Here is a 17522-nt window from a genome sequence, read left to right on the forward strand (position 1 = left end):
GTTAGAAACATGGTTAGTTTAATATACAGTTTACTATATATATATATGGTGATTGTATTCATCACTCCGTCTCCTCTCCACCAATAAGCTGGTGTGTGGTGGGCGTTCTGGCATCATATCATCGAGGTGGATGCTAAACACTGGAGGTGGTTGAGGAGATTTCCCCCCTTGTAAAGCGCTTTGAGAACCCAGAAAACCTTTAAAACCAAAGACGTTCATCAGTGATTGTATATCTAGAGCAGGGACACATTTGTGTGCATTTTGTTTTTGTAATTTCACCAGAATGAAGAGTCTGCTACATAACTAGACGTTTACTTTGCACTAGATACAGCTGTACCACATGATGTAAAGTGGTGTGGACATGTCTCTCCAGCAAATTACACCTATTGCTTGGCTGTCTTGTTTTTTATGTTATCATGTTTGACCTGTGAATCAGATTTGACAGTTTTTTATGCATTCAGTATTTTTATTTTATTTTACTTTAAAGCTGTTTTATGAGGGAATCAACTGCTAGGTTCATTACAAGCAGCACAGGAAAAAACACTTCACCTGCAAACTAAACACAAACACACTGAATGCCCCCTCTCACCTAAAAGATCTTTGTGCAGATCAAACCGTATCTCTGAAGAACCACCGACCACAGCAGTTTCAGTTTGACTGAGATGAGCTGCTAGTACAACAACATGAGTTTGCAGATGGTTTTAATTTTTAAAACCATACACAATAATTTATAATTGATTTAATTTTGATTGATTTGAATGAAAGTGAATTGTAAAACCATTTAAATCTCTAATCAAAAAGTTCTAATTCAGCATGAAATTTAGGAAGATGCACACAATATTCCAATTTTCTTCTCATTTTACCTAATGAGCTTGGAGGTTTGCTCACCTACAAGCAGATCCACAACCACAACCACATCTCTGCAGGTTTCAGTTAGACTAAGATGAGCTGCTGGTGTCACAATGTAAGAATGTTTCAAGTGTTTGTTTTGTTCTGTTTGTGCTGGTGCCGTCTGACTGGTAAGTTATAAATGTACATATTTTTTTGCTAAATATCAGTAACATTCTTCACAGATGATAAAAGCCATGGAAGTCAAGTTGCTACATTGAATGTAACTTCAACCAATGTAGACTCAAAGCAAGACCTCCATTAAGCCACATTTTTGTGGGTTTTAAATTATGTTAATTTCAAAGATTACAGGTGCAAATCGTCTCTAAACATTTTTTTTTAATTCAGTAGTAACATAACAAAAATAATAATAATAATAATTAGATAAAAACTGTAGGAACCCTGTTTTATCTATACATGTCCCATATACCAAAATGTGGTAGGTATTGACAATTTCCAGAAAAACCATACGTTCCATGTTGTAATTACACCATTAAAATGATGTTCATATATCTCACCTTTCATTAGTAAGTTATTTACAAACTACAGCTGATTTCTGACTTTGTAAACCATCAGGAGCCTTAATATGTATAAATCTGTTTGTTCATCAGGTGTATTTGGTGATTCAGTGTCAGTGATGGAGGGAGATTCTGTCACTCTAAACTCTGATACTCAAATACGTGAAGATGACTACATAATGTGGAAATTTAGAGCTGAAAAGGCTCTCATAGCTAAAATGAAGAAAAAAAAGCAAATCTTCGCTATATATGATGATGTTCCTGATGGGAGATTCAGAGACAGACTGAAGCTGGATCATCAAACTGGATCTCTGACCATCACAAACACCAGAACTGAACATACTGGAGTTTATAAACTAGAGATAAGTGGACTGAAACTGACATCAGAAATATTCAATGTTTCTGTCTATGGTGAGTAGAGATCATTTGTCCTAACCTATGCAATGGTGGACTATTTGTGGGTCCTCATGCCAAATGTCTTATGTTACCAGTAAAGAGTGGTCTACATTATTTTAAATATATCTAATCAGTGACAGAGTGCAAGCAAGTTCGTCTAAAAATAATTCTGTATTTTCAGCTTTCAGTGTCACCATTATCCCGTGCAAGTCCAAGCACCTAATTACAGTTAATTTACACCCAAAATGTAATATCAAATTTAGGATTTTATTCAACAGTACATTTTTTGTTAACCTTTTATCATATGTCTTGGAGTATCACAATAATATTTTATTGTGAGTTCAGTATCGTGATATTTATCAAATTGGAACATGAGGGTATCATTACACCCCTACAAATAACCCATAGTCAATGTCGGGCATTGCAAACTGTAGAGTGAATGAACACCGGTCGGCACTGCAGCGCTTTTGGTAGCTGGTTAATATACTCAACCAAACTTGTCCTATATGATATTAAATCAGATAGACAAAATAAAAGTAATCTTACAATTTACCCCTGCACTAAAGGGCACGAATGCGCTCGTGAACTTGACCGTGCTAGTCTGCGATCTCATTGTGGGTTCCCTTTACAGCAGTGGTTCCCAACCTTTTTTGGTCTGAGACCTCCTTTTTCCCAATAAAATATTTTAGGGCCCCCCTTTACATTTAATGATATTATCGCTCTTGTAAGCTTGCAGCAAGGATGACAAAATATGTTGTTTTCAAACAAACGGTATATTTACTATAACCAGATATGTTTATGCTCAAATAATAGCCTATAACAGTGGTTCCCAACAGGGGGGTCGCAGCCCACAAGGGGGCCTCAGCGAGCTCTGTGGGGGGTCGCGTCATATTTTGAAAAGTTTGGAGCAATGAGCATTAAATAAAAGTCCTTAACTTTTTCCTGTTCAAAATTTATATAATGAGCGAGTTCATCATGATTTCATCAATCCGTGTTTTTGTCTTATCCTGAACCACTATGGTACACCTATAATAAGTGTTTACATTGGGACTATTTTACACTGGTTCGGATCGCTGCCGCTGAGGAGTAGCCCAGTACCTGCGTGACTCGTCATAGACGTACACAGAGAGAAGTAGTTCCGGCTACAATGTTCTTCCGAAAGACGCATCAGGGCTCGCAAAATCGCTAAATCGCAAAATCGTCCCGGGGCTATTGTGTTTTCAAGTCGGGCTAACAAAATGCATAACCGGCCTGCCCGACGGGCTATCTGAAATAGTGTAATCAAATTCCCCTAAACTTCTGCCTCGCCCACCTAAAAATGTGTGATTAAGTGTAAGCTTCACAAATTCGTGTTCCCTTCAGTCTTGTTATAATCAGATTCAGCGCGATAATCTTCAAACCGCAGCGGCACGCGAGCAGAGTGCACGTCAGAAAAAGAGGACAGTGTGTGTGTGTGTGTGTGTGTGTGTGTGTTCATATTAGCCTCCTTGGTCTGTCACTGCTCGTCAATGTCAGAATATTTGAGATGACAAATCAAAGATGACCAATCAAATAGGCGGGCTATATGTTCACAGAAGCTGCTGAGCGCGAATTTTACCAGAGTGACTGCCGCTTCAGTTTATGGCCGTCAAGTGCGAGATAAGATGTAAGTAGCTGAACAAAACATTTCATATTTGACATTTTTTTTAGGTCATAAATGTTAAACGAATGACAAAAATAATCAGGCAAACTAATATACTGAAAATAGGCTTATCTAACGTGATTCATGTAGGCCTAATGTAATAATTAGTTTACTGTCATTGTGAGGTGACAAGAAACATTAAAGCCGTTTGCATCATGTTAGGCACAAGATTAATAATGAATGTGTACATGTTGAGAGTTAATATAATACAATTTGTAGCCTTCAGTAAATTAAAAAAGTTCATTTTTAGGAGGGGAAGAGACCAGGGCAAAATGAGGAGACAGAGAAAAAGAAAGAGTGATGGAGATGAGGAGAGAGCAGGTATTGACAAAAAATCTATTGCCACTGACATGGTTTTAAAGCTATTTCTTATCCTTTTTTGTCCTTCAAATGTCTTGAAATGCACACATCAGAGAAATAAAAAAATTTGAACCCCCTGACAACCTTAAATTTAGGACCTCTTTGATTATAAAGCCCTGTCTACGGCCCTGTGTTAGGAATAAGATCAATAATGAATGTGTATATATTGTGAATGCATTTAATAAACTTAGTTAGGCTACCTAGCTTTCCTAGTAGCTTTCAGTAAATTAACGCATCTGAGAAAATGATTCATACATCAACCTATCAGTTGACCCTATGTTTACTTTCTTCACTGGCATCAGGAGAGAAAAATAATCAGCTGCATGACATGTTTTTAAAGTTGTTGTTATCCAATTTTTTGGGATATGTAGATCAGAGAAATACAAATTATCTCGAACCCCCCTAACTAGCCTACCTCACATCCGGGACCTCAGAAATTATAAAACCCTGCCATCTGCATGTTAATGAAACTTGTTAATAGTAAGAATTAGACTCTAAACTAAAGTGTTAACTTTTTTAATCATACCCTCATTGGGGGCTGAGCCACAGACTGATTCATGTTCCACACTGGTCACACAAATTTCACTTCAGTTAGAACCAGATGGCATATTTGTATTGATGATTCTAATTTGATTATTTTATATCCAATTGTTGATATTTGTGTTTTTAAAAAGTTTTTGATTGATGTTTTGACTCCTAACCAATTTTCTACATTAAAAATTGTCTTTTTATTTGGGCTAGTAAAATTCATTTCGGGCTACCAAAATCTGAAGAGTGCCTGCCCGAAGGGCTACCAGCAATTTTTAAATTTTGCGAGCCCTGCGCATTATTCTGTTAATAAACGCAAGTTTATTATCGCTCGCTAAAGCGCCAAAAACGTAAAAAATAAAGCCTCACATTGATAAAGCCTCACAAATAACTTGCAAGTATTGAGGCCCCAGACAGCAGTCATTTAGTAATAGCCTATATTCCTTCTTTTTTTACCTACACACCAGTGGGAATATTTTCAGGTTTTGCATTTCAAATAAGGGCCAATATATAGGCTTCTCCTAGGCTTACGTTTTTAAATTACAAAGGGCCTACTGATGTTTTTGTTATTGTATTTTCAATATTATAGGCCAGTGGTTCCCAACCTTTTTTGGTCTGAGACCCCCTTTTTCCCAATAAAATATTTTAGGGCCCCCCTTTACATTTAATGATATTATCGCTCTTGTAAGCTTGCAGCAAGGATGACAAAATATGTTGTTTTCAAACAAACGGTATATTTACTATAACCAGATATGTTTATGCTCAAATAATAGCCTATAATATTGAAAATACAATAACAAAAACATCAGTAGGCCCTTTGTAATTTAAAAACGTAAGCCTAGGAGAAGCCTATATATTGGCCCTTATTTGAAATGCAAAACCTGAAAATATTCCCACTGGTGTGTAGGTAAAAAAAGAAGGAATATAGGCTATTACTAAATGACTGCTGTCTGGGGCCTCAATACTTGCAAGTTATTTGTGAGGCTTTATTTTTTACGTTTTTGGCGCTTTAGCGAGCGATAATAAACTTGCGTTTATTAACAGAATAATGCGCAGGGCTCGCAAAATTTAAAAATTGCTGGTAGCCCTTCGGGCAGGCACTCTTCAGATTTTGGTAGCCCGAAATGAATTTTACTAGCCCAAATAAAAAGACAATTTTTAATGTAGAAAATTGGTTAGGAGTCAAAACATCAATCAAAAACTTTTTAAAAACACAAATATCAACAATTGGATATAAAATAATCAAATTAGAATCATCAATACAAATATGCCATCTGGTTCTAACTGAAGTGAAATTTGTGTGACCAGTGTGGAACATGAATCAGTCTGTGGCTCAGCCCCCAATGAGGGTATGATTAAAAAAGTTAACACTTTAGTTTAGAGTCTAATTCTTACTATTAACAAGTTTCATTAACATGCAGATGGCAGGGTTTTATAATTTCTGAGGTCCCGGATGTGAGGTAGGCTAGTTAGGGGGGTTCGAGATAATTTGTATTTCTCTGATCTACATATCCCAAAAAATTGGATAACAACAACTTTAAAAACATGTCATGCAGCTGATTATTTTTCTCTCCTGATGCCAGTGAAGAAAGTAAACATAGGGTCAACTGATAGGTTGATGTATGAATCATTTTCTCAGATGCGTTAATTTACTGAAAGCTACTAGGAAAGCTAGGTAGCCTAACTAAGTTTATTAAATGCATTCACAATATATACACATTCATTATTGATCTTATTCCTAACACAGGGCCGTAGACAGGGCTTTATAATCAAAGAGGTCCTAAATTTAAGGTTGTCAGGGGGTTCAAATTTTTTTATTTCTCTGATGTGTGCATTTCAAGACATTTGAAGGACAAAAAAGGATAAGAAATAGCTTTAAAACCATGTCAGTGGCAATAGATTTTTTGTCAATACCTGCTGTCTCCTCATCTCCATCACTCTTTCTTTTTCTCTGTCTCCTCATTTTGCCCTGGTCTCTTCCCCTCCTAAAAATGAACTTTTTTAATTTACTGAAGGCTACAAATTGTATTATATTAACTCTCAACATGTACACATTCATTATTAATCTTGTGCCTAACATGATGCAAACGGCTTTAATGTTTCTTGTCACCTCACAATGACAGTAAACTAATTATTACATTAGGCCTACATGAATCACGTTAGATAAGCCTATTTTCAGTATATTAGTTTGCCTGATTATTTTTGTCATTCGTTTAACATTTATGACCTAAAAAAAATGTCAAATATGAAATGTTTTGTTCAGCTACTTACATCTTATCTCGCACTTGACGGCCATAAACTGAAGCGGCAGTCACTCTGGTAAAATTCGCGCTCAGCAGCTTCTGTGAACATATAGCCCGCCTATTTGATTGGTCATCTTTGATTTGTCATCTCAAATATTCTGACATTGACGAGCAGTGACAGACCAAGGAGGCTAATATGAACACACACACACACACACACACACACACACTGTCCTCTTTTTCTGACGTGCACTCTGCTCGCGTGCCGCTGCGGTTTGAAGATTATCGCGCTGAATCTGATTATAACAAGACTGAAGGGAACACGAATTTGTGAAGCTTACACTTAATCACACATTTTTAGGTGGGCGAGGCAGAAGTTTAGGGGAATTTGATTACACTATTTCAGATAGCCCGTCGGGCAGGCCGGTTATGCATTTTGTTAGCCCGACTTGAAAACACAATAGCCCCGGGACGATTTTGCGATTTAGCGATTTTGCGAGCCCTGATGCGTCTTTCGGAAGAACATTGTAGCCGGAACTACTTCTCTCTGTGTACGTCTATGACGAGTCACGCAGGTACTGGGCTACTCCTCAGCGGCAGCGATCCGAACCAGTGTAAAATAGTCCCAATGTAAACACTTATTATAGGTGTACCATAGTGGTTCAGGATAAGACAAAAACACGGATTGATGAAATCATGATGAACTCGCTCATTATATAAATTTTGAACAGGAAAAAGTTAAGGACTTTTATTTAATGCTCATTGCTCCAAACTTTTCAAAATATGACGCGACCCCCCACAGAGCTCGCTGAGGCCCCCTTGTGGGCCGCGACCCCCCTGTTGGGAACCACTGCTTTACAGCACGCTGATACACAGGAAACTAAAGCACAAAGAATTTACAAACATTCTAATCTATTACAATCACTTTCTCATTATAATGCTATGTATAGGACAGACTGGTGCTGCACATCTTGCACTTAACTGTATTTCATGATCAAAGTGATTCCAGGCATCACTGCCTTTCAAATCCAGATTCATTTGATTCCGCTGGTCTGGAAGGCGTGCTAACGCTAACCAATCAGACCTCTGGTACCATCCAAAATTCCGCAATAACCAATAGACAAATATATTTTTTTAAAGTCAGGGCGATCATCGTTTTCATAATCGCTTGCACGTTTGAATACTCGAGTACTCGTGCCCATCCCTATAGATTAATTAATATTTTTATTATTATTAATAATTTTTATTCTTTGATGTTTTCCAGCTCGTTTGCCTGTTCCTGTCATCATCAGTAACTCTTCACAATGTTCGTCATCATCATCATCATGTTCATTGGTGTGTTCAGTGTTGAATCTGTGTAATGCGACTCTCTCCTGGTACAGAGGAATGAGTGTATTGTCCAGCATCAGTGTGTGTGATCTCAGCATCAGTCTCTCTCTACCTCTGGAGGTGGAATATCAGGATAAAAACACTTACAGCTGTGTGCTGAACAATCCCATCAGCAACCAGACCACACATCTCGACATCAACACACTCTGTCACACATGTGCAGGTACCACAGCACTGATGATATATGTGTGTATTTACTGACCTGATCTCTGTCTTCTGTTGTAGATCAGATTGATGCATTCACTTCTTTCTTTACAGCACCGGACACACAGTCTAATTCAGTTCCTCCAGTTTCAGTGTTTCTGATAGTGTTGATCTCTGCTGCTGCTGGATCTCTGATGATTGTGGTTGCAGTCGTTGTGATCTGCTTCTGCAGGAAATGCAGAAAAAAAGGTCAGGAGAGCAAGCAATTAATCCAGAAATCGAAATATTAATATTTTTTTTAAATTACAAATTTCAACATAGGATTAAAAACATTGTTGTTTTAACATGTCTGTGATTATTATTAATGCAGTTCAAACCTGTGAGGAAAACAGAAATAATGAGGCATCCTGTCAACAAAAAACACGAAAAATGGTAAGATCATTTATGACAGTGTTGCAAGAAGTTTTTGCAGTCAGTCAGTATGATTTAAGCTTTTGTAAGTAATATTAATCAAATAGCTAAAAAAAAAAAACACTAAGTGTATTGTTCGTACCTCAGTGTAAAAACTAACATATACAGTATTTCCATTTTGATTAGTTCATCCAAACATAAATATACTATTTACTCACCGTACTGTTACAAACCTGCATGTCACTGTCAGTCTCTAACGTTCTGCTTATGTAAGTTTATCTCCTGTTGTGTTTCTCTGAAGAAAGTAAGTTTATCTTCACCGCGAGTTAGGTTATAACGGTAGACTTCTGTGTTCAGGGAGAAAGTGATGCCTTAAGATGCTCGTCCTTCTTTAATCGCAATCTTTTATTTATTACTAACAGTTTTCTAACCTCTGACATATGCTTTGAAAGTGCACAAGAACAACATGGGTGAGTTGACATTTGACCCGGTGTTATGGTTTAACGCGGCCATTCCCAAACTGTGGTCCGCGGACCACTAGTGGTCCGTGAGGGTACTGCAGGTGGTCCGTGCAAGGCAAAATAAAATACAAAATAATATTTTTTTACCTTCATTTTACCAGGAAATTCCCATAAAAAAATAAAAAAGTCAAAAGAATATGTAGGCCTATATTGATATAAAATTTAAATTAAATTGTCAAGTTATTGTGCGATTACTAAAATAGGCTAGTGGCGCTCGGCCGTGACGTTCAAGTTCAGTGCCGTTAGAACCACAACATGGATCGGTGGATAGTAGCCTACCTTTATAGGCAGTTTATATGAAACGAAATGTTTATAAATGGAATGAATAAGGCCTGTTATTATTTTTATTTCCAGTTAGTTTCTTGATCTCGCGTTTCTGAAATGTTTTGCGGATGTGCTGTTAAGTGGACCTACTACAAGCCTACTTTTTGAGAACTTGTAAAACTCTGAAGATTAATAATCCCCTAAAATAGACAAAGGTTTTGAAATGTTGACTATATCCAAGTGTTCGTATTACTGTATAGATTTCATACTCCATTGCTATGGAAATAAGCCTGTTGTTCAAATGAACCTGATTATGCCCTCGGGCGCTTGAGTAAATAAATAAATTAAATATGTGGCAGCCGCTGTGTGCAGTAAACTTTCTTTTAACAAGCCTGTTGTGCTGATGTGATGACCAGTTATAGTTTTAGTGCTAGTAAGCCTATTTAGTGGTGCGGATTAATTCAGGTAGGACTGTGTGTAGACATATTTTATTATGTGTATTATGAGGTGGTCCGTGAAAATTTTTGATTACAAATAGTGGTCCACACACACAAAAAGGTTGAAAACCCCTGGTTTAACGCATGGGTTTAACTGGTGTATGTGTTAAGTTGTGACTCCAGAAGTGAACGGTCGGCCGCAGATTCGTCAATTATGGAAAACGTCTTGGGTTACGACTCTAACCCTTGTTTCCTGAGAAGGGAACGAGACACTGCGTTGACTACGACACTTTGGGGAACGCCCTTAGCATAACGCATCTGAAATACGAATGAAACTAATCCAATCCTAATTGGTGCTGCGTCATGATGTAACATGTGACAGCATACATGGAAGCTCCAAAAGGACGCTGGCACACAACAGAGTTAGATTCTGTGATGAAGCAAGTCGCTCCCAGGCAGGGGAAGGCGTGGCAGAGGGATGCAGTGTCTCGTTCCCTTCTCAGGGTTACAGTCGTAACCCGAGACATTCCCTTTCGAGGGAACTCAAACTGCGTTGACTATGACACTTTGGGGAACGAGTACCCACTATGCCACAACGAGCCCTGCCTGTCCCAGTGTGAAGCTGTGCACAGGCACACTTAGGACGAGAGCACTAGAGTGTCTTGTGGATAGGGGGGTGGATAGTGTGGATAGTGTGCGATGCAGCACCCATCCTTCTGCATCGCACACTATTTGGATCGGGCCCCCTGAAAGGAGGGCTCTGGAGGATGCCATGCCTCTGGTTGAATGAGCCCTTGCGTGAGGCCAAAGGTGAAGGCAAGCTGCGCACCTGATAGGCCATAGAGGTAGCCTGAATGATCCAGTTACTGATGGTCTGTTTGGATGCGGGAAGCACCTTCTTGGGTGACCCGAAGCACACAAGCAACTGGTCTGACTTCTGCCATGAAAAAGATCTCTGGACATAAATCTTGAGAGCTCTGACAGGGCAGAACAAATGAAGTCTTTCTTCATCTGCCGTCACGTGAGGTGGAGGTTGAAAAGCCTGCTGAACCATAGGCCGTGCCACATTAGAAGACAATTGTGGCGAGCAATTTAGGCACATTGCCCGGCCTGGGATGCAAGATAGCCTTATGTCGCCTGGAGCAAACTCCAGGCACCCATGAGATATAGAGAGCGCCTGAAGATCTGCTATTTTCGTCTAGTTCTCGATACCCTGAAGCGGAGTTCCATGGCAGATGGCTATTATAACGGCGGATTTGCCAGGCGCACACCAGGAGCGGTTCACAGCTGAGGAGACCGACGTTCTCGTCAGGGCAGTAAAAGACAGAGAAGTGACATTTTATGGGGATGGGAGAAACCCTCTCAAATTAGCTTCGGTTAAACAGGCGTATAATAATTTGGGTAAATGTGTAAGCTAGATTTATTTTTTCACATTTTCATGGATGCCACAATGATTTCCCTCGTGTGGTAATATTTTTCCTTGTAATAATGTATGGTTTGCAAAAATGAAAACTGCTGCGTCTGTGTAGATGAGAGAATCAAAGTGTATGCGTGTTGTGCACACCTAAAGCACAATCAATGTCGTACTGGAATTGGAATGGATCTCTCGGCCCACTCGGAAAATGAATAGTTGAATAAAGTCGTTATTTTCTTTTTTTTGTTCTTTTTTTTTTGTGGAAGTTCTTCATAAACTTAAGGTTGACTCACTGTAGTCACTTGGACTATTTTAAACATTGTCTTTACTAACTTTCTGGGTCGGCAAGATGCAACTACCTAGAAGCCTATGGAGGAGTGAGACAGCTCTCAGATTTAATAAAAAAATAACCTAATTTGTGTTAACATGGAAGGAACGCCAACTAGAAAATATAAACTATCATCCAGATAGAAATGTACTATACATTACATAGAGACGACAGCAATCATTGAACAATACATACAATCAACAACACTTTTCAAATCTTGAAACTATGACCAGTCAAAGAAGTTATTTTACAGAAACAGGGCCTTATAGACCAATTTTCAGTTGGTAAACATGGTGACGTTTTTTGTGGGCGGAGCTTAGGTGGTGGCAGAACGATCCCTCTGGCCGCTTCCCTAACGTTAGTATGCAAGTTTTGTTATCTTGTTTTTTTAACAATGACTGGAGAAAATCCGATTTTATCTTAATGTGCAAGGTCACTCACTGTCCAGGACCGCGATTGTTATTTGCAAAAGTTAATTTTAACGGACGGAACCAGATTGGCTGACCCGTAGCCGTTACACACTCACTCAATGGACGATCTGACAGGATTAACGTTACCTCGGTTGAGTGGCCTGACTTCTACACCTACCTTATAGAGAAACCGAGTGTAAAGAGAAACTGAGGGCATATACATCTTTAGATGACTATAACTATGTGATGAATGGTCACATACAATACTAGTGTGGAACGATCCGCAGTTCTGCCTAGCCAGCGCCAAGAAGACGACAATGTAAAGAGTGACATTACGGTGCAATTTTAATGACGTGAATATTTTCTAGAAATAAAAATTCCAGATACAGCAGATTCATTTTTCATTGATTCTTGCACCCAACAACACAACAAGATGACATTTAATAATAATAATAATAACAATTTAAGCTCCTTATTATGTAGCTGAATCTGTGCTGGTTTGTATTGTCCGCCTGCAGTTTTCCCTTCGTTTTGCCTCCAGCTAGCGCCGTGACGTAACTGTGACGTAGGCTCGAAATTGGTCTATAAGGTATTTGAATTTGATGCCAAATTTTGTTAATTTTGTTTGTTTGTTTTTAAATATGACTGCATTTTTCCTTGCAGAGATCAAAGGAGGAGGCTGTGTATGGAAATGTCCCCAAAAGAACGATGATCAATAACCGTATCTACTGGAATAAATGTTAGAGCTCATACAAACCTTGACTCACATATCTTAGTTCACATTATTCTCTGCTAATATGTTTTAACTTCATGGTTTCATGCTTTTTTCACTCTCATGTGTTGTTATTGTTATGTCTGAAATTGTGTTGTTCTGAATTGGTATAATGGTTCAAAAATAGCATTGCATTCAGAAACTCAACTAAAAGTCTGAAGTGAATTTCCATACACATGAAGCTTCGAAACCTTTGCCATTGATTTGTTTCGAACCAGTGATTCGGGGCATGTTTGAAACTGCCACAGTAATGTGATTTCAGTAGAGTTTTATGCACATCATAACTGTTTCGAAATGTCAATGGTTCACCACTAAGGGGCGATGATCTCTGGGAAACATGAACCTGACCTCAGATACATTTTTATACATTTGTAGGTATTTAATGACGCATTTGTATAATAAAAAAGTAAGAGTTACAGTTAATAGTCTCTTATTGGTCTGACTGCAAAACAAACAAAAACATGTTTACTATTTACTTGTTTATTAACTTAAATAATATTTAATTGTATTAGATGATTTGTTAATTGTATTTAATAAATTACACCTTCAATAAAACATTTATTACTGGTTTGTGTTGGACTGAGTTTTTGTTGCATTTACACTGTTCTGACCAGCAGGGGTCACCAGGGTGTGACAATTTGAGCGCTTGGAAAGAGTGAATATTATTTTCAAAACAACTGGTTCAATTGATTCAGAGTTTCGAAAAGTTTTGTTTCTCCCAACACTATAATGAAGTAAACAAAGACACTTCGCTGATCACTGGGCTGCCTCCTGATGCCTGTTTATAACAAACTCAATTATTGTATTAAAAATAGCCTACAAATTTTTTTTTGGCACACAAAATTTTGAAATCAGGCGTTTTGTCCTGCTCATGTTACTTCAGTTATAGTAAATCACACCAGCATAACAACAACACACACATCCCTGCTACAGAACCTAAATACCGACTTGAATATCTATTATATTGATAAATCCATGAATGATCTAAACTAAACTTTGTCTCTTGCTTTCTGCTCTTTTTTGGATTCCTCAGTCACCCTCTCAGATTGAGTTATATCTTTTTGTGTGGGGGGATCCTGAAATCTCAAAAACAGCTTGGCGAACTCATAATGAAATTATGAGTTCTGAAACAATCTGAAATGAACTGTCACATAAATGTTGTTTCTTCTGCTCAAATAGCTTTAAAAAAAAAAACGTATTTCAGGCTAGACCAGCCCATGCGCATGTATTTAATAATGAATGAATTTAGTAAATTCACTTAAACAAGAAAATGATTCATAAAACAAATATCATTTGACCCTTATATGTTTACACTCTTTACTTACACAGATGTAACATCTGGACCAATCAGACACACACAAATTATTCATTATATTTAATGAATAATCCAGCACACTCACTCTCCCAACAAAGGTCTATGAAACTGTAAGAATTGAGAAATTAGAAAATGCCGGACAGTCTGGTTGAAGACAGGACCTTGCTGGAAATTAATGATTATTAATGATTATTAATATTTCATAGAGCTAATTTGCTACACACACGGACGAAAATGAAAAGACTAGCCTATCAGTCAAAGCTCAGCTTTAGGAGGGGAAGAGATACAGAGCAATATAAGGAGACTTTAAGAATAATAGTAGTAGTCAGTTTATTTATGGATTAATCCAAATACATTAAAAATCTATTTGCTTGGGGGATAAGATCCAAATTTTGGTATCAGAAATCTGCTTGTTCATGATAAAAAAAATATCTGAACAAATGTATCCAGTTTACCATTTCACAGCTTGTAAGAACAATGTTTCACACCTACTTAATAAATAAAATTGAGTTTGTTCCAGTTTTTTATTACATTTGTAATGTTGAAACATTAAAGAAAAATGCATAATTGAATTTGTGACAGAATATTATAAAATGAGCAGGAAGCTAAACAGGAACATAAATGATTTATGCTTCTAAAAATAGAATAGCAGTGTTACTAATAGTCCCTTTCAAAACCTTCCCCTTTTGTTATAAAATCTGAAATTACAGTAGTGATACAAAATTTATTATCAGGAAAAATTAAATAATATTAAATGCATTAAAGGAACAACTCCGGCCCACCTTGCATCTCAAAGCTTTAACTGGGCCTGATTTGGTTGCTATAGGGGACTTTTGTGTTGATGACAAACAAAACTATTTTCTGTGGTTTACTTGCTTATTAAATATCCCACATCCAATTGAATTGAAAGACCGACATGTTGCTGTTGCTTTTAATCTTCACCACAACACCGCTCAGAAATTAAACCATATAATCATAACGACAACTAGTGGGATGCATCACATTTCCACAGAAGAAAGCAGACCACAGCATCGCCGAACAAGTTACTGTTTCTACTAAAAAAGCATAATTTAATGTGGGATCTTCATCAAATAGTGTGCTTTTTCAGAATTGCTGAATTTTGATGACAGTCATTTCTGATGTTCACATAAACCTGTAAAACTGTTGCTGTGAGCTATCTACATTTTAATTGGCTAAAGATAGGCGCTGCTATTTAATGACTACATAAAACAGTACGTGTCAAAACCAGGAACTCACAATCTCTTTCAGTCAGTCAGTACGAGATACGTCAGTGACTGACAAAATGGTGCTTTGCTCAAAAATGCTCAACCTGGCTGATATGCGGGAGGCAGACAGAACTCGTTTTCTCAACTCCCACATGTCCCAGGCTGGGCTATTCGGTGGTGCGGTCGAGGACTTTGCCCAGCAGATCTCGGCCGCCCAGAAGCAGACTGAGCCAATAAAGCATATCCTGCCCCGACGGCCAGCTGCTGCCTCCACCCAGCCGTCGGTGCAGCCCCATCAGTCTGCTTCCTGCCGAGGCCGCCCCCCTTCCGGCTCCCACCTCTCCTGCTTGACCCAAGTAACAGCCTTCACCCGGGTCAAAGCAAGGAGGATGTCACAGGAAGGCAGCACAACCCATCTCTGCCCCTAAGCCTGCCAAACGCCAGGCTAAGCAGCGCTCCTGAGACGGGCAGCTCGGAGTTAGGCCTCAATTCTTGTCAGGAGATGGTGGCAGGACCACTCCCTCCCCCGGTGGAGGGCCGAGGGAGAACATTTTGTTTTCCCTTTCCCGACCCTGGCCTCACAGTCGGCGGCACTCTAAAACTGTTAAAGAAAGAACTGACACCCCTTACTCCGAGCCCCAAGAGGTCGCGGATGGCAGTATACAACGCTATGCCTCGCCACCCCGCCCCCCTTTGTCGCAAGACCCGTCAGAGCAGGCCACCACAGGACACTCGTCCTTCTCTGGCCTCCTCTGTCAGGACGCGGAACTTGACCAGGCCCCCACACCAGGACACTGCGCCTCCCATGGCTGAGCAGGTTGTTCCGCATCGAGAGAGAGAGAGAGAGAGAGAGAGAGAGAGAGAGAGAGAGAGAGAGAGAGAGAGAGAGAGAGAGAGAGAGAGATGAGCTGTGATTGTGCGTTTTGTGATATTTTGATATGATTGTTTTGTTTTTGGGGGGTGTTATCAGTTTTTTTTTTGTGTGTTATGATTATCATCTGAAGAGTAGCTGGGGACTCACCGTGCCTTAAAATTAGTCCATATGAGGTGCGTAGACAAAAAACTCCAATTAGAGAGGCACTTCAAAAAAGTCTGCACACTCCACCAAAGACAAAAGACGTCAAAAAGCGAGGTAAAATCAAATGCTTTTACTGAGAAAAGTGGCAAACGTTTCGGTCACGACTGTCCTTTCTCAATGCCAGGATTATCATCTGAAACGGAATGATCTTGCCATCTTATTATTGAGTGTTTGAGAGCATTAACACTGTCTGTGGGCTGGATCATAGGCGCCGATTTATGTTTTCCTCCGTGGGTGCTCATGGGCGCACGCCCTTTAAAAAAAAAAAAAAGTATCGTTAGGCCTAGTCAAAAAATGTTTGCATTTCAGAACCGAACGAGAAGCGCGTGACTACAGTGGCTCAACCTTGAGTTTATCCAGCGATGAGAATATTTTTTGTGTGCAAAAATAACGACTTATACAACTCTTCATTTTCTTCTGTGTGGGCCTCTGAGTGAGCCACGTAGTGTAACAGCGCAGCGCTTCTGTGTTGTACGTCAGAACGTAGGCGCGCTATTGGCCGACGCAGGTCATGTGTGTGATGCGTGTGACGTACAACACAGAAGTGCTGCGCTGTTACACTACGTGGCTCACTCAGAGGCCCACACAGAAGAAAATGAAGAGTTGAATAAAGTCGTTATTTTTGCTTGTTTTTGCGCACAAAAAGTATTCTCGTGGCTTGATAAACTTATGGTTGATTGATGAAAGTCTTACGGGGTTGGAACTTGGAACAACATGAGAGTGAGTAATTACTGACAGAATTGTCATTTTTGGGTGAATTAACCCTTTAAGTTTGTTCATAACAGCAAGAACAATAACTATAATGATAACTATTTTAACATCCACAACAAACGGATGATAAAGTTCTGTTTATTATTAAAAGTGCGTGCTGTGGTAATGTTGTCTGCCATTTTAAGTGCTTAAGCTTTTTAAAGTTGGATAGATCCTGATTGGCTGTCAATGTTTTTATAGTTCAACATGTGATTTAATAAAATTATCTTTTGTCCTTTCTTGCAGGATTTGTCACAAATTACTTAGTCCTGCTCCATCAGCTCTCTACAATATCAAACCCAATGGCTCTTTTAAGACCCAACCCATCCAAAAGCTTCCACATCGCTCTCTGTCTTGTGTGGCACATCTGCTCTCAGCCCTTCTTCACTCTTATTGCTAATTTCCACTCTGACCATGTCTACTTGTAATAATTTATTTTCTACAGTGAA

The 17522-nt window shown here is 38.9% G+C and overlaps 1 protein-coding gene across 1 annotated transcript; it reads left to right on the forward strand.

Annotated features, from left to right (window-relative positions):
* The first annotated feature begins 1505 nt into the window (after positions 1-1505).
* Positions 1506-13263, forward strand: LOC143735276 (SLAM family member 5-like). Its single transcript, XM_077225401.1, has 5 exons — positions 1506-1817; positions 7879-8166; positions 8262-8396; positions 8518-8579; positions 12596-13263. Exons 1-5 carry the CDS (start codon positions 1526-1528, stop codon positions 12674-12676), a joined length of 858 nt encoding a protein of 285 aa, XP_077081516.1. The 5' UTR covers positions 1506-1525; the 3' UTR covers positions 12677-13263.
* Positions 13264-17522: the final 4259 nt, after the last annotated feature.

The sequence above is a fragment of the Siphateles boraxobius genome, unplaced genomic scaffold (genome assembly GCF_051911475.1).
Source record: "Siphateles boraxobius isolate OS27281-9 unplaced genomic scaffold, OSU_SipBor_1 13, whole genome shotgun sequence".
Classification (NCBI taxonomy): Eukaryota; Metazoa; Chordata; class Actinopteri; order Cypriniformes; family Leuciscidae; genus Siphateles; species Siphateles boraxobius.